Consider the following 24397-nt stretch of genomic DNA (forward strand, 5'->3'; position numbering starts at 1 on the left):
AATCGATTTAAGCTGTGTTTTTTTTTTTTTTTTTTTGCTGACACATGCTGCTCCAGCTTTGTTTATTGTGAGTAAGAAAAACCAGAAACACTGGCAGCATGGGATCATCCGCCACAGTCAACCTGCCTAGCTAACCATAATGGATATTTTTACATTTAAGTTGTAACTCACAGACCCCTAACATGCATTTTGTTTCAGGGCCACCACTATAATTTGAGTGTAGTTTGCCGGCCCATGAGTCATTTCATAAAAGGTAAACAAGAAGAGGAAGAGGAACCACAGCTGCAGACAGGCCCTCTCCGGTTTATTGGTTTATTTTTGGGGACTCTCGCTTGCTGGAAAAAAGACATAACCAGCATTTTAGCTGCTCGGATTTGACCCATCGATAAACACATGTTGCACTTTCCTCATTAAAGGTAGAGTCTGGAGTTTTTTTCCGTCTCAGTTTGTAAACAAGGGGGCCGCTCCTCTTGGGCTCAACTGTGTAGCCTCCTGGCCCAGACAGCAGCAGTTGTCAGGGCCGCAACGGAAAGGAAATACAGTCCAAGAGAAGCGCTGAAGCTGTGGGCCGATAGCCGGTCGTCACCAACAACAGGAGCCTCCAGTGTTATGTTGTAACAAGTAGGAGAGAGTTGTGGTGAGCTGGGAAGAGGGCGTTAGCGGTGGGTGCTAATCGCTACTGCTAGCCGAAGTTAGCATCGAGCTAGCTCACCACAACGGCCCTCATACTTGTTACCAGTCGAGGCTTTAGTTGTCTGTGACGTATCCGTCCGCGGCTCCAGCGCTTCACTCAGACTGTATTTCTTTTTCTTTCTTTGCGGTCCTGAGTCTACTGAGCTGCTGAGAGAGACAGCGAGAGACATGCTAGCACTCGCTAACATCCGGGATAGCTAGTGGGGCTAGCAGCCCTGAGCCCTCCTACTCTGCTGCACCTGAGCTCTGTCATTGGCTGGAGAGAAAACACAGACTCTCTCGCTCTCCATCCAGAAAAGTCCCTGTGCACAACAAAACAGCAAAAAAACAAAATACAGGCAGGGGGAGGGGGGCGCTGCAGACACAGCCACCACCACACAGGACTAGATGGGTCCATAGGTGATGATTAAGAAGGATTTCATTTGTATAAGTCTAACGTTTAAAAAAAACTCCAGACTCTACCTTTAACTTTGTCACTAAGCAGAGCTGCAGGGGCACAGGGGAAAGATGCAGTGCTGCTGCTTTTAGTCCTACTGGAGCTATTTCCAAGACTCCTCTGAGAGGTTTTTTTTTTTTTTTTTTGGCCTGGACATTTTGGATGATGACCGCCAGGACCGGAGCCAGATTCCTGCTCAGTTCACTGTTGGACAGTTGGTTGTTAGAGCTTTCTGCTAAAACCTGCTCGCCCTCTAATTATCTCAAAAAAAAGAAAAAAAGAGCCATGTTGGTGTAAGGACAGCTGTGTGTAACTGGACCCTGCCTTTAAAGATGCGACCTTGGCCTTTGCAGGTTGTGTTTACAGTCTTGAGTTGGAGTTAGGAAATTCTGACTTCACCATTTTTTTGCCAGACTCTTTATTGTGCACAGATCTGCGTGCCAGTGCACACGCCAGTGAATGTTTCACTGTATGCATATGCGGCAGAGAAGGCCCTCAGTGTGTGTGTGTGTCTGGTGGGGGGGTTCGTGAAGCGTCATTCCACATCTAGATAAGACAATAATCGTGCTCCAAAAATCTGTCTCCTGTGTGTAAGTGAGTGTGTGTTTTTGGCAGACTAAGAAAGGCTCATTGATGGAAGCTGCTGAATGAGGGGATTGTGATTTGAACTGAAAGGACCCCAGTCTGCGATCCGCGGGGCCCAGCCTGCTCTGCTCAGCTGAAGAATCTCAACACACACACATACACACAACATAATACATATAGGTTATTTTTAGGCCGCCAAACGTTCAAAATGTAAAACTTGCGGAGGAGATTTCCCTGAGTTGCTTTGTCGTTAACGTCCTCGCTCTGTGACCTCCGGACTATTTTTATTCTTGTATTTCATTATAAACAAAACCTATATATATCATGTTTGACCTCGGCCTGGTGTCCATTTCCTCTGCTGGAACCGTTGCCAAGATCGGAGCAGATCATGAGAACAGACTGGACTTTCTCAAGTGCCACTTTCATTTAGGGAGCAGCATTTTCACTCTTTCCTAATGCAACTCTATTAGTTATCACACAAAGCACCACTATCTGTCACATATGCTTAGAAATTCAGCTTGAAAACCTGACAAAGACTCAGCTCACACCTGGTATTCACATCAGTCTCGGACAGCTCTAAGTACAGGTGTAAACTCTGAGGTCTGCACTGTGTTTTGACTCTTCGGTGTCTGTCTGCCCCTGCTGGTAAATGATCAGCTCAGGGTTTCGTTTCCCATGGTCCCACTTCCCTCTCTCGTTTCCTCTCCCTCTCCACAGAAACTATCAAGTGAGAGTGCGACGCCGCTGCTCGGAATAAAACCACCAAAACCACTTGAAAACTTCAAATGTGGTTTTTGGATTTTTAACAGTGTTATTATAGCATGTAGCTCCGGAATCTGAAGCTCATACCTCGCTGGAGTTGCCCTGCTACTGTGTTTGTTTTTGAGTGGTTTGCTGCAGCGTCTGTAACTCTGTTGAGAGGTTTAGGTCGTCTGACTCTTAAAATGAAACAAAGAGCATGTTTTATTGGGCATTTTATAATACAAACACATTAATTACAGAACACACAGAGCAGATACATGAAATAATGGGACCAATCAGAATAATTAAAGAATAAAATAACAGAAATAGGACGTAACAACTTCATGTGAAGGTATTTTGATCCTCACACAGCTGAAACAAGATGCAACATCAGGCCTGCGTGAAGCCTTTGTTTTTATAACTGGTCTTGATATAGAAAGATTTCAGCATCAGTCCTTCAGTGTCATTCCTGCTGCATTCCAGTGTCTTACATTACTTGAATGTGACATGGGATCTCTCCCTAATGCATTCACTCAGGCTTTCTTTAGTTATTGTAAAGGAGGGGAGGGGGGTTGCTGATATTGGAGGAAATTGCTTTTGCCTACTTGGAATTCCGCCGTGGTCTCAAGAAGTCCTGTGACCAGCTGCGACCTGTTTCCAAACAGTACGGATTCCTTCTTCTTTCTTTTCTTTTTTGATTTGGCTTCAATCCCGTTCTTATCGCTCGCTCCCCAACCTTCTGCCCCGTCGCTGGATAAACTTGTTGACAAAAAGGCAGGGAGATCGGTGACGAATGAAGCCATCCCTGCAGTTTTGCAAGAGTTAAAGACCAGATAAATGTTGAGTTTATCGCAGTTTGTCAGCAACTTGTCAGATAAAGAAACAGAGCAGACTTTTGTGCAGGGGCTTCCTTTCCAAACAACTTTTTGCTAACAACACACACTTAATGATTTTCTTCTTTGGGTCTGTTCCCGCCGTCCGATGCCCCTCCAGCCTCTTCTCCTCTCTTCGCCCTCTTAACCTCCTTTAAACCGAGATTACCGCAGCACAGAATTGGATCTCGGCCAAACCTCAGAGATCCTGGAGCTTTGTGCATGACAGTGGCATCTGTCAGCCAAACTCCTGTCTCTCTGTCATAGATATCACTCAGGTCCACACTAGGGATGTCACCATTACTTGTTTTCACAATGAATTGTGGTGTCAAACGCCACAATTAATGAATCGTAAAGATTCCTAAATACCGTCACTTCCAAAAAAAATGTCTAAACCATATCATCATACTGGTAACATTGAATTGGTAGGAATTTAAATGTTCAAAAAAAAAAAAAAAAACGATTTAAAAACGATTAAAATAAATGTAAACATTTGGTATAGATGACAATTTATGACGTGAATGTTTCAAACACTTCCCCTGGGGGATTCATATTTGGTCTTATATTAATAGATACTTTAAATATTTTGTGTAAACAGTGAATAATGTAATTATATTTTGACTATATTTGATTTTACACATTCATAGTGTTGTGAAATGTATTAATCCATAATAATTGTGATAAACGTAACACTGTGATTATTTCTCTGTCTACACTCAGTCAGTGACCGGGGTTTCTGGAGGCCTGGGAAGCACTAGAGTGCGCGCGTGTGTGTGCATGTGTGTGTAAGTACAGTGTGTGGGTGTGTCCCTACAGACAGTCTGACCACACAGAAACAGATGGACACACATACACACATGCACACATACACACATACACACATACGGTAGCCAGATGGTGACAGACTTGGCCTTCACTGCTCTGATTCCTCTCAGCTCTCTCCACAGTCTGTGCTTCTATTGTGAAGTTTGATCCTCCATCCTGTGTGTGTCCTGCATCAGCAGCTCACACTTCCTTCATAAAAATCTAGCATATATTGGATTTCCATACAGGAAATATAAAATAAAAACACAAGTATAACATCTTCCTGAAACATTTCAGTAATTGGAGCAATTTCTCACATTGACACATTTGTGCAGCCTGTCTCATAATGTTCCGTTATTATCTCATAGCGTGGTTAATGTGCAGGTCACAACTTGTCCACCAGAGCGTTTTGGAGTTGTTGGATTGTGTATTTGATGAGTTTGATGAGGGAAACCAAGAAATCCCATTAGCCTCTCCGTAGCATAGCTCTGAGCAGCTCGTGACTCTGCTCCGCCGTTCTAAAAATAGCTTGCACTGACAATTAAAGGTAACAAACCTACTCCTAGAACTATAGGGATTATGGCAAGGGCCAATTTGCCAAAATGTTGAACTATCCCTTTAATGAATATATGCTTGTATTGCTACATGAACATTTAGATCAATAGTCTGAGGCACTTCTACTTGTTTAACATGTATTTCATATACTATACGTGTATATCTGTGTGTAATACTGTGTGTGTTTGATCTCTTTTGTTTGATATTTCTTGTTCCTGCATGCTCAGGAAACCAAACTGTAGTCACAGCACTCAGCATCATCCTGAGTGCACGTTTTGTTCATGGATTTATTTAATGATTATGACACAGCTCTGATCTCAGATCTGTGTCTTTGCATGCATGCGCCTGTCAAAGCCCAGCAACGCACGTCTTCATAACTACATATTAACTTCACGAAAGCCTCATCAGACTCTGAGTGTGTAATAGCACGGTGCGTCTCGGAGAAGCTCTGCAGACTGACAGGGTGGTACCATTTAGCCTGAACCGCCTCGGGGAAAATTGTTCAGTGCTAATTTTGGGTTTGCTTCCATCGCCCGTGTCTGGGTCTGGCGCGGCTTTTCGGTGTTTCATACTTGTTGGCGGAATCAAAGAAATCCCAGATCCTGGAGAGGAGATTGCTCGGTGCTGCGGAGCGGGAGCCAGAGAAAACAGTGGTGTACATGTAAACATACCAGCACTGAGTACAACAGCTACATCATTAAACACAGCTGATAGTCCACAGTGCACACTTTTCCCCAGGAGCGTTCGGGTTGTTTCTGAACACTCCCAGCTGAGCCTCGGCCTCCAGCGATTCATTAGGGCCCAAACCTGAGGCCGAGACCTCACATCACTGTCAAAGGTCAGCAGCTCGTTAAATGTGGGGAGGCTCATTAGAGGAAATGGCATCTGATTTTTTTGTGTGTGTGTGTGTGCTACTTCTACTAGCTTCAGAAAACCTGAGTAAAAGATTAGATTATCAGCACTCCCTCTGATGAGATTCTGTGTGACAGTGGCATCTTTAGTTTTTTATCTAATTACTGTCTCTCCACCTCTTCTTTTCCTTTCCTCCTCCAGCAACGTTCCCCTGGCAAAGTGCTGTTCGACCTGGTGTGTGTCCACCTCAACCTGACAGAAGGAGACTATTTCGGACTGGAGTACCAGGACCAGCGGAAGATGACGGTAACAGACACACAATTGTGTTTTTTTAAAACTATTTTTGGTGGCTTTTTCACATGGAGGACCAGAGGGGACAATGCCTTTCAAAGGTTGATTTAGAAAATCCATTTACAAATCGGATTTGAAAATGCAATTAGGAAATCCAAATAGAAAATGATTAAAAGTTGTATTTTCTTATTCAGTTTGCAAATTCAGTTATTAATTTCTGTTTTTCCAAATGCATTTTCAGATTTGGTTATTCATTGGGAATCCAACAGTGTATTTTCTAAATGGTGTTTTAAAAGACTGTTTTAAAGTTGCTTTTTCAAATCCGTTTTGAAATTCCTCTTTTTAATTGACGTGTCCGCTGTGGTCCTCCATATTTTCACCTTTAATTGACAGGATAGTCGGAGAGACAGACAGGAAATGGGGAGACAGAGAGGGGGAATGACACGCAGCCAAGGGCCACCCTGCAGCCAAGGCCCCCACACTTGTTTTTGCAGATTGACAGGCAGCAAAAGTGAATATAGGATTGAATAATTCCCACCAATAAACCCATATTTTTACTCTTTTTAGTGCAGTGCAGTGTAAATAAATAGCTTTTGCTTTATTACATTTGCCTGCAGGTACAACTTAATGACAGGCTGCTTCCTTGTTTGCTGTCTGGTTTAAAAACCACGTATCTACATTTAGCATCTACAGTGTTTTTACAGCACAATCGAGAATCAAGAGTATTTTTCTCCCTGTGGTTGAGACGGTGCTTGAAGGAAGCAGGTTTCCCCCTCTCTCTCTCTTTCCCACGTGTTAACTCTCACTGTAAATCACATGTGTGCACAATCTGCACTCAGAGGTTGTGATTAGTCACATGCAACGCACGCGCCCCCACGCAGAGAGCCTTACTCTCCCTTTCATCTACATCTAAAGACATCGAGGCTTTTCGTCCGCGCTCGGTCTTTCTACCTGTCTCGTGAAACAGCAGCTGGTTGTAATCACTTGCTCACTCGGTGTAAAAAAGCCAGAGGGTGTGTGTGTACTGCAGTTTGTGGATGCTGGTGTCTCTCTGTGCTGCTGCAGAGCCTCCGTCAGTGTGTGATAAAGCTGGTAATAAAGGAAAACATAGCTGGAGGATAACAGTCAGTGTGTAGCTCAGACATAGGAGCAGGTTTATAGTGGACTTGTGAGCAAATCTGATGTAATGACAACAAATAACATATATTCTATTACAATCACCAAACCTCCATACCTAACCCACTTGTATGAATACAAATACAATTTAATAAAGGGATATTTTAACATTTTGGCAAATACGCCTATTGCCATAATCCCTATAGTTTTAGGAGTAGGTTCATTACCTTTAATTGTTGGTGCAAGCTGTTTTGAGATCAGCTTGGCAGACGTGAGCTCTGCACGCCGTGCGGTATTTGCGGGCTTTCCCTCATCAAACTCATCAAATACACAATCCAACAACTCCAAAACGCTCTCATGGACAAGTTGTGACCTGCACATTCACCACGCTATAAAATAATTATGTAACGTCAGGAGACAGTTGTTTTCGAGGTAAATACGTAACCGGAACTACATTTCGGAGTATTTGCTTCATGTGTCGTAATGTTACATAATTATACGTTATTATCTCATAGCGTGGTGAATGTGCAGGTCACAACTTGTCCACCAGAGCGTTTTGCAGTTGTTGGATTGTGTATTTGATGAGTTTGATGAGGGAAACCATTAGCCTCCATTGCGTTAGCTGAGCAGCTCACGTCTCTGCCCCATCGATCTCAAAACAGCTTGCACCAACAATTAAAGGTAATGAACCTACTGCTATGACTACAGGGATTATGGCAATAGGTGAATTTGCCAAAATGTTGAACTATCCCTTTAACTTGAATTTGACATATTTATGCTATTTTGATGTTTCTATTCCATCTCATCAAAAATAAACCTGACCAGTTGGTTTTGTCATCAAAGCATTGCAGTTGTAAACCATCCTCTCTCTTTCTCTCTCTCCATCCTTCATCTCCAGGTGTGGCTGGATCTGCTGAAGCCCACACTGAAACAGATCAGACGTGAGTATTTCAACACACGCACAGAAATGTTCGACTTCTTTGCCACTGAAAATAATCCACGACATCTTCCGCCAAAAATGATCACATCCCGTCATTTCTCCTCCTCCTCCCAGGGCCTAAAAACACCATCCTGCGCTTCGTGGTGAAGTTCTTTCCTCCTGACCACACGCAGCTCATGGAGGAGCTGACTCGGTAGGTCTGGTCCACACTCAAACCACACCTTTAGCAGAGAGAGAGAAAGAGAGAGAGAAGGAGGGAGCTTCTTCTTAAACTTAAAGACGTGTTGTTTTGCTCTGGGTTTTCCATTTGGCCAGATGGTCCGAGTCCTTCAGTCGGGTTTTAAAAAGCACCAGCTCTGGTCCGCAGCTGTTCCCGAACACAGAACAGAGGCCTCGCTACAATATGTTTGCATTGTGTTTCGTGTTCTTGCTCAGCCACTTTTCCATTTGTTACACATTAATATCCGCATGCCACATCATCTAACAAGTTCCCCCTTTTTTTTCTGTCCTTCTCTGGACCCAAATCAGAAAGTTTAGTGTGTCATCTGGGAACCAGGCTCATGAAAACATTGGCTGTTCCAAACCAGTTGAAAGGAGATGGATGCCATGACCACTTTTGGGAAACAAGGAGTTTTACTGTAAAAAGACTGAAATGTCTTACACAGTTGACATATTTTAAACAGAGAGTTTAGATGATGTCATACATGACAGATCCTCACCTACCGCCTCAGGTCTACTTGTTTAGAAAGCGTTAATCACCAGCGAATATTTGGTTAGATCTGTTTAGTTTAGCTCATCAGGAGTAAAATAATCAAGGATTTCTGCAGTAAAACACACTTCTCAGTCACATAAGCAAAACAAAAATAGGAGACAGACTTGACCTCCCACATTTTCCCATGGTGCAGCGGTTCCCTCCAGCTGCCCAGCTGGGTTTAGTAAAGACGAGAGCAGAGCAGGAAGTGTCGGCTGTGCCTCTCATCTGCGAGGAGATCTCTTTGATGGAAACTTTAATCCTGCAGGTTTTCATGAAATCACACCCCCCACCGCTCCTTCACACACTCTGGGAGTGATGCAGCATGTAATCCAGTGTTAAACAGACTCGTTTTATCGCCAAATAAGTAATGAAGATTTTTGATCGCCAAAAATCAGCGTAAACAGACAGCTGCTCAGCCGGTGTTTACTGCGGTTATCAGTTTACACCTGCTGTTTCCCACCAGGAGCTGTAAACATCTCTGAATCAACCAGGACTGAAATCTGAATTATTTTGTGTTTGATTTAACAACAGACAATCATCACCAGTTCATCTGTCCTCTCAGCTGGACGGTTAATTCCACTGATCTCATGTTTTCTTACCATGTGCCAGCAGCATCAAACAGGAAGTGGGCGCTCAGCCTTTTTTTCTTTCCCTTTGTTCAGCTCTGACTGTGTTGTGGTGCTGTCAGTGTTTCCTTTGATGGGGAATGTGTGCACATACAGACTTGTCAGTGGCCTTTTATTAAAACGGGACACTGCCGCTCTGACACGACGGAGGCTGGGTTTAATGTGGAGGAAGATTTTGAGAAACATATCACGGTCTTTTCCTCCCTTTTGTGTTGCTGACGCACTCATGTGAACATAGTGAAGCTGCAGTATGAAACGGTGTTTCACATCAAATCGACGCAGCGTTCTTAAACGGTGAAATTGCTCATCGTTCGTTCTGTGGAAGCGAAAAATAAAAACAACATAGAAACAAACTCACCACAGCCTCATTAACTCCACAACCGAGGCAATCACACAGTTACACAAAGCCTGGATTGGATATCGTATAAAAAGCTGATATGGGCCATTAATCGCACATACAGGCAGCCAGGCCTCTATTAGACATAGAGGATTGTGTTGAATCAGTCAGCTGTCTTTTTTTATTGGGTTTTGCAGATGTATACAATTGTATTAAAACATTTACAAAGAGTAAAGAATGCATTTTTTCCTTGTAGAAAAACAACAGAAAACAGGTCACTGAAGTATTGCTGCATATCCGAACAACTCATATAAAACTAGAACAGCCACTGTAAAAATAATTAAATGAATAAATACATTTAAAAAAGTAGGACTAGGACAGAAATAGACAATTAAAGAAGAAAATAGACCAATAAAAAGGGAATAAGAGAAACACAGGCACATCAGTCAGGTAATAGTAAACTGCAGTTGAGATGAATCTGTAAGTTGTCTTAACGCACTCTGCTCAACTCACTCCGCCTCTTCAGCAAAATGCAGCGTCATGACCTGGCAACACAACACGTACATGGGCGTGTGCGCCAGTCAGACTGTGTTTATGAGGGCCGGATCACTCTGCAAGGAGCAGACTGCATAATGATTAACAGAAAAGGGCATTTTCTCAATTAGGGAATAGTTTGGAGTCAGTAGATGCAATGCATCAGCAATGTGTGAGTGGGGAGAAATGCCAGGAGACTGGTGGTAATGGAACTGCTCTCAGCATTGTCAGCTGTGAAGTTTATAGAACATGCATTAACCTATTAACCCCCTCCTGTCCTCACTTTCCTTGCTCTCCTCTTTCACTCTCTCCTCCCCTCTCTTCTTCTTTTTCTTCTTTTCACTCCAGGTATCTGTTCGCCCTGCAGATTAAACGCGACCTCGCCTGCGGTCGTCTCATCTGCAACGACACCAGCGCCGCTCTCATGGTCTCGCACATCATCCAATGTGAGTGCAACAAACACAGCATACGCACGAGTTTTACATCACATCACAGGTCTGTGTATATTGTGCGTGATCAAACAGGAGTTGTCAGAGAACAGAAAACACCCCTCCATCCATCTGTCATTTGCTTTTTAACTCTAAGTAGAAGGTGGGAACTGTGGCTCCTTTTGTACATGTCCTGTCTCGTCCGGATGAATCCACCTACGTCTGCCATCACTTCAGCAGCTTGATGAAACCAGCTATGTTTTGGAAAAGAGCTTTAATCTGACCATAAATCAGCAAATGTGCAATTATCAAGTACTATATTTCTTTTAAGGATATTAAAACAGCTATTAATGAGCTGATTTAATAACACAAGGAGCTTCCTCTCAGTACTAGACCATGATTCCTCTCTGTCTCGTCTTCTACATAAAACATCAGTATTCCCTTATGTTTAAAACCACTGACATTATGCACGTTATTTGAATGAGGCGAACACAGCGTGCAGCCGTCCATCCGTCTGTATCTCCACACCTGCCGCCCGCGCTCACCTCAGGGACCGCTCTTATTCAGCACCGTGTCTGGAGGACTTATTGAATTTATGGATTCGATTCAGTTTCCTGCACTGCACACAGCCTGTGAAAGGATATCGCTCGGTTGCCGCGGTAACCATCAGTGCTGGTGTGCCTGTGTGTGTGTGTGTGTGTGTGCACCTGCGGGTGGTACAGTATGAAGGGTTATTATCGGCTGGTATTGAACAGATGGAGATGCTTCATCTACAGTACAATAGGCTCAGATAGGAATAATAATGTCCTCCTTAAAGGGGACATATTATGGAAATATCACTTTTTGAAGATCTTTAACATATATTTGGGTGTTTTCTTGCCTTCATGCCCCTAAAATGTGAGAATTGACCAAAAAAATCTGTAATGTTCAGGCTCCTATAGGTTGAAATCCACATGGTTTTACGAGCTGTTCCCTCAGTTATCTTCCAGTGATGTAACTAGTTTTCAAATTTGCATAATACCACTCCTACCTGGGACCGGTAGAAGGGGCAGGGCAAGCAGTGGTTCATTTGCATTTAAAGGGACAGGCACTGAAACCAGCCATTCTGAACAGGGCTGTTTTGAGAGGATGAAAAGAGCTGTGATGTTTGATCCTTGGGGTATTTTGACCAAAGCATGTCACAGACATGTCTTTAAGACACTTGGAAACTATTTTAATTTGTGAAAAGCAGGCATGACATGTCTCCTTTAAAACTCCTCAGTTGTCCAAACAAACCTGTAAATCATCTCTCCTCCCTCTCCCTCCCTCCCTTCTGTCCCTCCATCAGCGGAGATCGGGGACTTTGATGAGACCCAGAGCTGGCAGCACCTCCTGCACAACAAGTACCTGCCCGACCAGGACGCCATCAGAGACAAGATCACCGACTGCCACCGCAAGCATGTGTGAGTTACTGTGTGATGCAATCAATTTAGTGTATTTAGTGATTTTTTTTTTTTAATTTAGCAAATCCTCACATTCAATCACTACAATGAGGCTTATATGTACTTTAGAATATAAACATGATTTTCACAGCATGTGGGTCGTTGAGACAGCAGCAGTGTTTACCTGGAAACAGTTGAGATTATCCCCCGTTTAGAAAACAATACTGAGCCGCGCTTTAATCTGACTGGGGATCAGTTTTTAGATTGAAGTTGTCAGGAACCATTGTCTTTTTTCTTTATTTTTACATAAACCAACACACCCATAGCACATGTACTTTGACAGAGCTGTAAATCAGACCCACAGAGATATTTATCTGTTTATCCAGAGTGCATGCACAAACACACACACCCGTTACACAATTGCACTGATGTTTATCTCTTAAACCACAACTGCACATACACACACCTTTAATCTCATCTGCAAACCTACAACCTGGAACCCATGGGACCACACACACACACACACACACACACACACACACCTATCTTCTCATTTTAGTGCTTTAACTTCATTCCAGTCAGAAATAACGAACGTGTTTCTGTGTTTCCTGGAACTGTTAATTCTCCTAAAAAAAAAAAAAAAAAAACCCCAAACCTCCACCTTGTTAATTACTCGTCACGGTCACACTCTGCACCACACACCCTTTCGCTCTCTGTGGGCTCCAGCTTTGCTTCTCCCTCACCGACACAGGAAGGAAGTGGCTAATTCAACAGCTCATACAGGAAACAGGAAGCTATTTTCAGATTTTGCGAGGAAACAAACTTCTTTTGTGGTGGATTTCTTTCCTCCCACAGCGGCCGCCGCCACCACCATCTGACTGTGTGTGTATTTTAAGATTGTTTGTTTTTTTTGTTTTTTTTGCCTCATTCATGATCAGTCAGTTTGGTCTGGGTCAGGAAGGATCACCACTCGGAGAAGGATATTGATTATCCACTCTTTATCCACAAGCTACGATCCACTGCCTTTACTGTGCCTGCTGATTGATTAACATGTCATCTGATGGATAATCACTGGACTGATTGATCGCTCTCCTCCGCAGTGGGCAGACTCCAGCAGAGTCGGACTACCAGCTGCTGGAAATCGCTCGGCGGCTGGAGATGTACGGCGTCCGCCTGCACCCGGCCAAGGACAGAGAGGGAACCAAGCTCAGCCTGTCTGTGGCTCACACTGGGGTGCTGGTTTTCCAGGTACAGCCCTCTTTACAAATGCTAAATAGGGCAAACTAGGTAAAGTGGTACAAGTCTACCACTGCTACTTAAAGGGATAGTTCATTAGCTCATAGCGTGGTGAATGTGCAGGTCAGATCTTGTCCACCAGAGCGTTTTGGAGTTGTTGGATTGTGTATTTGATGAGTTTGATGAGGGAAACCAAGAAATCCCATTAGCCTCCGTAGCGTAGCTCTGAGCAGCTCGCGGCTCTGCTCCGCCGTTCTAAAAATAGCTTGCACCGACAATTAAAGGTAACAAACCTACTCCTAAAACTATAGGGGTTATGGCAATGGGCCAATTTGACAAAATGTTGAACTATCCCTTTAAGTCTTTTCTGCAGTGTACATATTGCTTTACTCTAAAAAATGTCTTCTAGTTAAAAAAAATGATTCGAATATTTGAGTTTGCAGTAAAGGAGAGGGATTTTACTGTTATCATTTACTCCCATCATCAAACCGTGGATTAACAACCCAGGAATCCTGAATGTGGAGAAATATGTGCTGCAGAGATGAGCACCAGGCTGCAAATCTCGGTTTACAGCTCACTGGTATGAGCTGTAAATTCCTGAAATAGTCTCAAAGAAGAAAAAAAAGAGATATATTATTTAACAATGTCTTGATTTGAAGTCATGGTGGAAGCTCTTCTTGAGTGAATGCAGAAACATCAACTGAGACGAGGTCAGAGAGAGCTACTTAACTGAGTCGGAGCACAAAACGTAGCTCCTCCATCAGCGCTTCACGGTTTAATGGAGTTGCTGCCGCCGCGTTCCAGACACTCCCTGGCACCTTCCTCTGTTACATTTTTGAAAGCCGGAGAGAAGATGCCCCCTCTTTTTGACCAGACTGACCTCAATTACATTCAGCCTGCCCAATTTTTGAGTTTTCAAAAAGAGCTGCAATCTTGAAAAATTCAGCTGATGTGACAACTTGGTTAATTGGCCCATGAGGTTTCTGTGGTGAGCCTCCACCCAGCTCAGCGGGGAGGAGGAATGCACTGCACTGTGGTTTTTTTGGGTGTGGAGAAGATATTATTGTGTGATCAGAAGCTGTCGAATTGAGGCTGAAACTGTGTATGTCTAACATGAAATGAATTATGAAGTCCACTATATCAACCAGCTGCTTATTTCTCATCTCCTTTATTCAGGGGTACACAAGGATTAACGCCTTCAACTGGTCCAAGATTCGCAAACTCAGCTTCAAACGCAAAAGGTTTCTGATCAAGCTCAGAGCGGACCCCGCTGTAAGTCCACATGACACTTATCCCCTCTCGCTGTCCCCCATTTTCGTCCCCCATCCGTGCTCACGTCTGCCTTTTGCGTCCTGCAGCAGAGCGCTCACCACGACACGCTGGAGTTCGCGATGGCGAGCAGGGACTGCTGCAAGATCTTCTGGAAGATCTGCGTGGAGTATCACGCCTTCTTCCGGCTCTTCGAGGAGCCCAAGCCCAAACCCAAGCCCATCCTCTTCACCAGAGGGTCCTCGTTTCGATTCAGGTCAGGAGAGGCTAGAAAACGAGGAGGAGGAGGAGTCGACCATATGTTTGATTTATTTATTTTTAACCACCTGCATCTCTCTGTGCTTGTACCTGCTGCAGCGGCCGAACTCAGAAGCAGATCATCGATTATGTGAAAGACTCGGAGATGAAGAAAGTTCCCTTTGAAAGGTGAAGCTCCCTCCTTTGTCCTAGAAGCAACGGTGGCGTGAGAGCAGAGCCAGACTACCCAGAATCCTTCACATCGCAGCGACACAAACCAGTAATCACATTTCTCTCTTTGCTGATGAGTTGCACATGGTTCAGCTTCTGTCGTTGCTCTCTGCTCTTTTCAGGAAGCACAGTAAGATCCTGTCCAGCGGCATGTCCCCCCAGTCGTCCTCTTTCAGATCACAAGTGCCAAAAGAGGTAATACACGTTTTAACAGCCATCACTGATCTATATCCCCCCGTAGTCTTGTTTATAACATTTTACTCTCTTTTTTATTTTGCTTGGAGAGGTTGTGGTCTTTTACGGGCTGTGTTTTTATTACGTCTCTATCTCGCCGTTTAAATCTGGACCTGCTCTCAGGCCAAAAACACAAAGCTGTTTTTGTCCAGTGCAGCTCCAGGGAGTCGTAGTGTGTGCGAATGTGCAGTTGCTCTTAAAACTGTTCCCGTAAATAACAAAATTATTCAAAGTCAGTGATTCTGTTGAAAGAGTTCTCTCCTTTTCTCCACTTTAACCCATCCTCCCCTTTTTCCTCCTTGCAGAGTGCCATGTCCGTCCAGCTAGCAGACCAGCCCGACTCGGCCAGACTGGGCCATCATGCTGAGCCTAACGGTTCAGAGGTGCCGGTGCTGGTCACAGCCGCCGCCAACGGTTTCCAAGACATACCCGCGGACCCGCTTCAGTCCAGACAGAACCACCACGGCACCGGATCAGCGCCGGAGCAGCAGTTCCTCAACCCAGGTCCATCCTGCAGGGCAAACAAAGGCAGCAGCTCCTCTATTCCTTACATAGACTGCAGCGACATAGACAGTGAATGTGATGTGACAAAGAACGGCAGGGCCCTCAGGGGCCACAGCAATGCAAATGACAGCAATGAGGACAGGCCGAATGCGTATCATGATAATAACAAGCACGCGAGTAGCATGCGCAACGGGGGGCAAGTCGGGAGTCTGTTTGGGGCTGTTAATGGGTTTTACCACACCAATCACCAGGGGCTGATGCAGCAGCATCAGCAGCAAGGCATGCTGGGTAACAGAAACACAGCAGATCAGGCCCCCGTGTCCAACCAGTTTAGTATGACTCACGAGCTGACTGACGATGAGATTTTGTCAAACGGCGGTTCGTTCCACGGCCGCCTCCCCCTCCACAGCACGCTGCTGGACGAGATCTTTCAGGGTCGTGACAAGCGCGCGGCAGCGATCGGTCGACCGTTAGGGCCCGGGACGAGGAGCCAGTGCTCCAGCCCGGTGATCAGCAGCTTCCACCACCGCACCAACTCGCTCAGCCAGGCCGAGACCCCCAACGGCCACGCTCAGCCGCCGCGCTTGGGCCCGCGCTGGGACGACGGGGGGCATTATTTCAGCAAACGTCCGGGCGCGGTCCCGGTAGAAACCCCCACGGTCCCGCTGCCCCCGCCGCCACCGCCGTCGTCCCACCCGCCAAACCACTACGGCAGCTACTCCCCCATCACCCCGCCGCATTTCCCCAAACCGTACAGCAACAACAACATGAGGAACCGATCCGACACCGATCCCTTCATCCTGAGCCAGCTCACGTCCACCCCGGTCCACCACCACCACCACCGCCCCGGGCCGCACGCCCAAGCCCCTTGCTCCGCCCCGACGGAGCGAAGGATGATCGTAACTAACGGCAACCACGTGGGCGTTCCGGGTCAGGCCCGGTCCAACACGGTGCAGAGGTTGTTCGGCCGTCAGGGGAAACCCAACCCGCACAACAACCTCAACCAGCCGGTCCAGATGATCGACGGCTCCACCAGCAGCGGCACCGACACCAGCGACACCGAGTCCGACACCGGCAGCAGCGCGTACAGTCACCCCTTAATGTACGGAAACCCCGCCGCCGTCAGCTCCCTGAATTCGGTCAACTCCAACGGCGTGCACGCGTCCCCGATGCCTCGCAGGAAGTTCTCCTACGGGAGTCTGCAGATGGGGGAGGGGGAGGACGGAGAGGGGGAGGAGGAGGGGTGTTACCGCTTCAATGAGGAAGATATAGGCGGTCGGGTTTTTAGCTGTTAGGGATTTGTACAAGAAAGAGCTGAGCCTCAGATTAGCCGTCATTATGCACAACACATCTAATCCTGATTTATAGGAATTATTATATCTTCATTTAGTCTGATAAATATAAAGATGGTTTCATCTTTAAGGAGGATTTTCAAAAATCTATCATGTAACTAGATTTATAAAGACTGAAATCCAGTCCATTGATATTTGAATATTGAAACTTTTTACACTAATTTAGCTGCGATGCACATTTTGAGCAAAGGCACTAACATATTTTTGAACTGTGGACGTTTTTTTTTACATATCGTGAGCTTTTAGATGAAGCACTCGTCCTTTTGTTGCTTTTAAAACCCGACAGTTTTTATATTGGATTTTGTATTTTAAGCCCCCCGAGCACGGGGCTGATCTGGGTCTAACGTTACACGTGGTGGCTGGCGCTTTGTCAAAGACGGAGAATCAGCTAAAAGCCTCCAGACAACTTTGCCAGCTCGCTGTAAAGAGTTCAAGAGTGATCACAGATAACGTTTTGAAGGAAAAACTTTCCTCATGTGCCATAACGAAAAGGAAAAACTGTACGGGAGCATGTGCAGATGGATAATACAGATTTAGTCGTTTATATTGTCATAGAATTTTAAAGGAAAACCTTCATGTGTAGTGTTGTAGTTCTTGTGGGGAAGAAAATTCACAGTCCCTCCTCTCAGTAATCATGTGATAGCACTGAGATGATCAATGTCAGTCTATTTTATTTAGGAGGAATTCACTGATTGTAGCTCACCTTTGTAAATGTTGAGATATTAAGATGTTGAAGTCAGATATGAATGGATTTATAGGCGGCACCAGTTGACCAGGATCTGCTGCCTTGTTGTATAGTTCCACTTTAATACGACTATGTTTGTAGTCATAATGTAGTTTCCCTGATGTAGCATTTTGTCTAAAATCAAACTTTTCTAATTATTTGACTGTTGTCTGGTGCAATAGAAGGGCTTTAAGGTGATAGCTGGGCTTCAATGGGAAGTGATGGAGGTTTAAATGGGAACAACAGACACAGTGGTTGGAGCAGTGTGCGACTGTTTGGACTGTGTCTGCCCACAGAGTTAACATGAAATGAGAGATAGTCTCCTTTAATTGTACAGTATATTTGAATGTTCTTGGTAGAGAATGGACTATACTTAGAAAAATACACTTGACTTGTAGAGAAACGTGTTTCATGTATAAGCTGGTGGGATCTGTTGGAGGAGGAGCGCTGTAGCTAATGGTCAGTCTGCCTTCGTATTCGGTTTTTTTTGACCGAGCTAAAGTCCTTTTCTTCAGAGCACTTTTTCATACTTTCTGTTTCTGTCTGTCTGTTGTGGGCAACTTGCACTGTAATTTGGATGTTTGTGGTAGGAACTTTTGTAGTAACTTCTCTTTTATATTCACCGTTAGCAGGAGACAAGGAATTTGAATAGATTTCAAAGTCAAAGTTTTAGGGAAACAACATTTATATTTGTATTTTTGATAATAACTGGAGCTCAGAGTGTCTACATTTCTACTTCAGATCTTTACTACTTCTCTGGGTCTTTATTTTTTTCTATCATCTTTTTTCTTTCTTTTCACGGTTTTACACATTGACACAGACTGAAAGCTGTGACCCATCCGCAGCTCTTTGCTTTGCTTGGCTTGGCCCTCGGCATGCACTACTACTACAACAACAACAACAAAAGAAACTCACTGTTACTTTTCACTATTTTCTCTGTTGATTGAAGGTGTGCTGGCCTCACATCCCCATCACTGTCATTTGCTGGCTGTCACTGCTCACAATGACACATTTGAAGTTCATTTAATTTGATAAGTGGAAACTTCTGCAGCACTGAGTGTCTGTATTTCCCCCAAAAGTTCCCTAAAAGTCAGACTGGTGACATGACTCACAGGATGTTGGTCAGTCAAAATGTCGATTTTTAGGAGTGGGTTTGTTACCTTTAATTATCAGTGCAAGCTATTTTTAGATCTCCATGAGAGCGTTTTGGAGTTGTTGGATTGTGTATTTGATGAGGGAAACCAAGAAATCCCATTAGCCTCCGTAGCGTAGCTCTGAGCAGCTCACGGCTCTTCTCCGCCGTTCTAAAAGTAGCTTGCACCGACAAATACAGGTAACGAACCTACTCCTAAAACTACAGGGATTATGGCCGATTTGCCAAAATGTTGAACTATCCCTTTAAAGCTTTGGGGTAATACAGATATTCCAGTGATTATTTATTCAGTAATTACCTTTGAGCAGTTTTAAAACACACAGGTTTGAGGTGATTAAACTTGGACAAAATGTCGTTAAGATTTTATCATCAAGTCAAACAACCTACTGCTTCTTCCTGAAACAAATGTTCATGCTTTGTAAATGCGCTGTTTTTTAAGCATGTGTATTTTTTTTTCCTTTCTTTTTGGAGGGACACTGTTTTCTCACCATTTTTCTTTTCTTTCCTCCGGATGCATGTTAACCAGGCAAAGTCCCGTTGCTTTTCTGTCACGCTGCTCTGCTTTTTTCTCACTTTGTCACTCGGTGTTTCTGTCACGGGGCACGAAATGGTTTCAAATGTTCGAGAAGCCGCCGGTGCAGTACAAGAGAAAATATATAGGTTTACATTCTCTCAGACACAAAAACCGCTCCTTACTTCTCATGGGATGTTACAGTTTCCATGCCTTTTTCATTACTGCACCCTTATGATTAATTAACCTGCACCCTGTCTTTTTGAAATATTCAGAAACCATTTGTGTTTTGCCCCAGGTTTATTCGCTGCGCACAACGACACAAGGCTCCGACTCAACTCCAGTGCTCTTATAACAGAGAATGAGAGGGCGAAGGTAGACAGACTAAAGTAAAGTGAAGCTTAAAGCAAATGTAAGTGCAAAACAAACAAAAAAAGATATATTTGAGAGACATGGCATTAATACGGAAGGTGTGAAAGTCTGAGTATTGTCAGATGATGGACACACACACACACAAACACACGCACACATACATACTTGAATATTGGAGTTGAGTCCACCTTGTCGTCCCTTTCACTGTCACCAAAGTAGCTCTTCCTGCAACTCACTTCCATTGAGGCTTTTTCTTGTCATTTCAATGAACTGTAAAACCGTAACAGACTGATAACTTGTGGTTTTTTGTTTTGTAATTTGTATCTTTTTGGGGGGATTTAATCACAGCCAAATCTTTTTTTTTTTTTAGATTTACTTTAAAAGTTAATCTTAAATGATTGTAGTTTCTCCTGCGATATTCACACTGTGGTGATGTGATCGTGTTTTGGGTGATATTGGGCTGCTTGAAGCAAATAGTTGGACATTTTGTCAAATATTTCTAACCAGATGTGTTTAATCTCCTCATCTAACCCTTAACAAGAAGCTCAACACACTTATTTCCCAAAATGTCAAACTTTTTTCTTGGAATTAGAGTGCTAAAGATCGTATATATGGCGTTTCAGCATCACATCTGTGCTTCTCTTTCTGTTTACATCGCACACTTTTTACTGAGCGACTGACTTCTTTTGAAGGGATAAACTGGCTCTGTGGCTTTTCTCTCATTTTCTGATTGGTGGCAGTTTTAGTTTGCATGTCCCAGTGGTAGGCCTACTTATTTACACATTCTCACACATCCCAGTCGTACAGTAACAACTACTGGACATGTGGAGGTCAAACTGCTGCTGAGGAACTGCCAAAAAGTAGTCTTTATATTCCTTCACAAAAGAAAGGTCAGTTTTCCTCTTAACGCACACTCGTCACATGGCCTGACTGGTTTTCTGTCACTCTTGTAACACCTGTACTCCTGCACACCTGTCCCTTTTTGATTCTCATCTCCTGCTGAGTTTTTTTTAATTTCCTCTGACTTCTCTGATGTTTTTTTTTTGTTTCTTTACCCGTCATTTCTCTTTTTAACACTGTAACTGATTGTGAGCACTAGTGTCAATAAAAAAAACAACAACTTTGTATGTTGGAAGAAAAGGGACTCGAGAATTTTCTGTAGAGTCAGAACCGGTGTCCGACTCCCACCCCCCCTCACCCTGCCTGAAGCCTGACCCTTCCCCATGTCTTGTGTTGTGGTAGCTAGATTGTAGAGTAGTGTGTTTTTTATTGTTTTGTGCGTTGTTCAGTGTGCACGCGCGACTCCACTTGTCTGTGTTTGCTGTCGTCTTCTGTAGCTTCTGTTAGCTCGTTGTTGCACTTGTTGTTTTTTTTGTCGTAGTGGTTTTTTAGTTGTTTTTCTGTACGGTGGTAAGTTCTTTTATAGCACCCGTCACAGATCTGCACTCAGTGGTTGCCATGGTTTTACCCATGATCCAGTTTGGTGTATAACAGTGGACTCTTTGGAAACTTTGCACCTTGGGCAAGTATACAGTCGCAACTTAGTACCATGTAGTTAAACCTCTGTAGTAGTTGATAAGTAGATTTAACTCTTTATTCTTCTGCATAAGTCGATTTTATCTGCAGTAAAATGAGGATCAGATAACTTTAGGAACTTTAGGCATCATAACTAGTCAAACTTCCTCCTAGAAATAAAACATCATATCTATAGTGCATTGTGAGGGAAGTGGAAAGACTGATAAAGCATTCATAGATGCAGTACAAATACATTTTCAGCTAGGGTTGAATAACAACAAGTGAATGTAGAAAACACATAAAAGCAAGTCAAATAAAATAAAAAACTGATTAAACTATAATTAGAGTAATTGGCTGCATTATTTTCCCCTACAGTGCACAGATATGTAAATAAGCTATAATCACTGCTCCTTACTAATCCTCACTAACCATGTTTCTATCTTTCTCTGCCTTTTTACTTTGTGTTTGTCTCCGAAGGATCCAAATAGATCAACAGAATAGATGTAGCCTCGCTCAGAGTCGAGGGATCGTAGCATTTCTTTTTCCCCATGTGTCGACCTGCTGGAACATAACAGCTGCTCATTTTAGCTCCTGACTCATAGTTTAAGTTTGATCGTGCAGGATTGTCCAACCATGAAATTCACTGCCACTTACTGGCGGCTGCATTTAGAGGAATATGTTCTTATTTTTATCCTCTAAATGCTAAAAATACTGAATATGAAAACACAGCAGAGTACATGGAGAAACATTTTCCTGAATAAAGAATGAGGATGAGTCTGTGAGAATTAGATGAAAAGAAAGATGGAAACACAGTGGCAGTGAATCTCATGAAAGTAGATGAACAGTTTTCAGATTGTGCATAAAATAACATCATCTTTTATCATCTCCTTCCATCTTCTCTCTTATCTCACTCTGGTCTATTCCTGTCTCCATCTCCCTCCCCCTCTCCATTTTCCTATTTTCCTTTCCTCCACCCAGGAAGTCCTGCATCAGATGACTCTCCGCTGGGAAGTCCCCACGTGGTTGTCAACGGTAACGGCTCGGCAAACGACCAGGGGACGGGCAGCGCAGGTGTCCTCGGTCCCGGTCCGAGTCCTGAGATACGTCAGCTCTCGCCGCTCACCAGCCCGCTGCTCACCGAGGCCGGATACGTCCGCAACGAAGATGAGGAGGAGGCGAGGAGGAAGGTGGGTGTACGGATAGGTCGGGGGGGTGGGGGGTGGTGGTGGAAAGTTTTAGATTTTACTCTGTGATTCATCAGGGCTGCCTGCAGTGACTCGTTTGACTCCATCCACCCACGCTTTATCAGTCAGTAGCGTGTCAGAGCCTCTAATCATAAGCACTTCACCCTACCTACCATTCAGTGCATCCAATAATAGAAAAGCTATAATAGCAGACACTGCTGCATGCAATGTACTCACAGAAATCGCTAAGATAGTTAGAAGGATAGTTCAACATTTTGTTCAACAAATTGGCCCATTGCCATAATCCCTATAGTCATAGGAGTAGGTTCGTTACCTTTAATTGTCGGTGCAAGATATTTTAGAAGGGCGGAGCAGAGCCGTGAGCTACTCAGAGCTACGCTACGAATTGGGATTTCTTGGTTTCCCTCATCAAACTCATCAAATACACAATCCAATAACTCCAAAACGCTCTGGTGGACAAGTTGTGACTTGCACATTCACCACGCTATGAGATAATAACGGAACGTTATGAGACCTCTGACCTCTGTCTGCGCATCAGCTGTTTTGCAGCAAACAACTCTTTGTTTTCAAGGTAAATTCACGCAAAACAGCTGATGCGCGTTCCTGTCGAGGGCAATTTTTTTGGGCAAGCAGTCTCTGCATTTGCCTCAAAAACGTTGTAACGAGCATTTTGGAGTTGTTGGATTATGTGTTTGATGAGTTTGATAACGGAAACCATGAAATCCTTTTGGCCTCCATAGCGTAACTCTGAGCAGCTCGCTGCTCTGCTCCGCCGTTCTAAAAACAGCTTGCAGCGTCAATTAAAGGTGGCAAACCTACTGCTATGACTATAGGGATTATGGCAATGGGCCAATTTGCCAAAAATGTTGAACTACCCTTTAAAGATGGAGAAGATGTTGTAACCTTTTAACTGTTTTTCCTCTATAAGCAGCATAGTTTGTGCTGAGGACTAAATAAATGTTGAAACAGATTAAATCTTTTCTTTACAGAAGATAAGAGGGATTTATCAGCGTTTAGATTAAACGGATGAAGGGTTGGATCGATCTCATCTTTCGCTTTGTGTCCAGAAGTTTCCCACAGATAAGGCCTACTTCATCGCCAAGGAGCTGTTGACCACGGAGCGGACCTACCTCAAAGACGTGCAGGTCGTCACAGAGGTGAGGATCTGTAAACACCTCTGCTGCTTCTGCTGCTCTGGCTGGGAACGGGAGGGAGGGAGACGCACGTAACGCCATCTGTGTTAAGACCAGGAGCTTGTCTGGCCAAGTGTAAACACATTCCCTAAAGTACACAGCCCTGCACGGCACGCACAGGGACCACGGGCCAAGTCTGGTCTCTTTAAACTCTTTCTCTGCTGGTTATTTCAGAGCTGGGAGTTTTGGGACAGCGAAGAGAAGTTGGGTGTTTTTTTAAGACAGTGAGTCAGGAGTGGGTTTGTGTGATGCAAGAGCTGTTTTTACAGTCTGAATATTGGGAGAATGAGCTCAGTTTGGTCTTTTGAAAGCCAGGATATAACAGAACAAGGAAGCCGAGTCTGTCTTTATTTCTTTTTTATTGTGAACCAAAATCACAAGCTGACGGTCTTTTCTGTCATCTGACATCAATATCACATTGTGTTATGAGACCCGTTTTGAGTGCGGCGTGCCAGTGTTTTCTACACCCACCCTGAACATCGGCTTTTATGTGCATGTAGTTCGGAGACCGAGGCCTCGCCATCTGAGGATTTATGAGCATTTTTCTGGTGCAGGACAGATGACAGATGGAAACACAGCTTCAAAGAGAACATGTTAAAGTTCCTTGTGTTTAAATGACTTTCACCCTTTTGTTTTTCACCAAGGAAGCAACACATCTGTTATAATTTGCCTCCTT

At 44.1% G+C, this 24397-nt stretch overlaps 1 protein-coding gene across 4 annotated transcripts in view; it reads left to right on the forward strand.

Annotated features, from left to right (window-relative positions):
- Positions 1-24397, forward strand: part of LOC146990903 (FERM, ARHGEF and pleckstrin domain-containing protein 1-like) — a 52772-nt gene that overhangs the window by 19793 nt on the left and 8582 nt on the right. Inside the window, exons 3-15 of one of the 4 annotated variants that reach the window (XM_085800999.1) lie at positions 5740-5844; positions 7844-7886; positions 8000-8078; positions 10485-10582; positions 11892-12006; positions 13086-13233; positions 14398-14493; positions 14580-14746; positions 14848-14916; positions 15081-15153; positions 15498-15696; positions 22302-22510; positions 23596-23685. In XM_085800999.1, the coding sequence (XP_085657125.1) occupies positions 5740-5844; positions 7844-7886; positions 8000-8078; positions 10485-10582; positions 11892-12006; positions 13086-13233; positions 14398-14493; positions 14580-14746; positions 14848-14916; positions 15081-15153; positions 15498-15696; positions 22302-22510; positions 23596-23685 (1491 nt within the window). The remainder of the gene's footprint in view (positions 1-5739; positions 5845-7843; positions 7887-7999; positions 8079-10484; positions 10583-11891; positions 12007-13085; positions 13234-14397; positions 14494-14579; positions 14747-14847; positions 14917-15080; positions 15154-15497; positions 15697-22301; positions 22511-23595; positions 23686-24397) is intronic. The other 3 variants (XM_085801007.1, XM_085801014.1, XM_085801021.1) reach the window with 3 other exon arrangements.

This window comes from Trachurus japonicus, chromosome 2 (assembly GCF_045865225.1).
Source record: "Trachurus japonicus isolate A0001 chromosome 2, Traja_1.0".
Taxonomy (NCBI): Eukaryota; Metazoa; Chordata; class Actinopteri; order Carangiformes; family Carangidae; genus Trachurus; species Trachurus japonicus.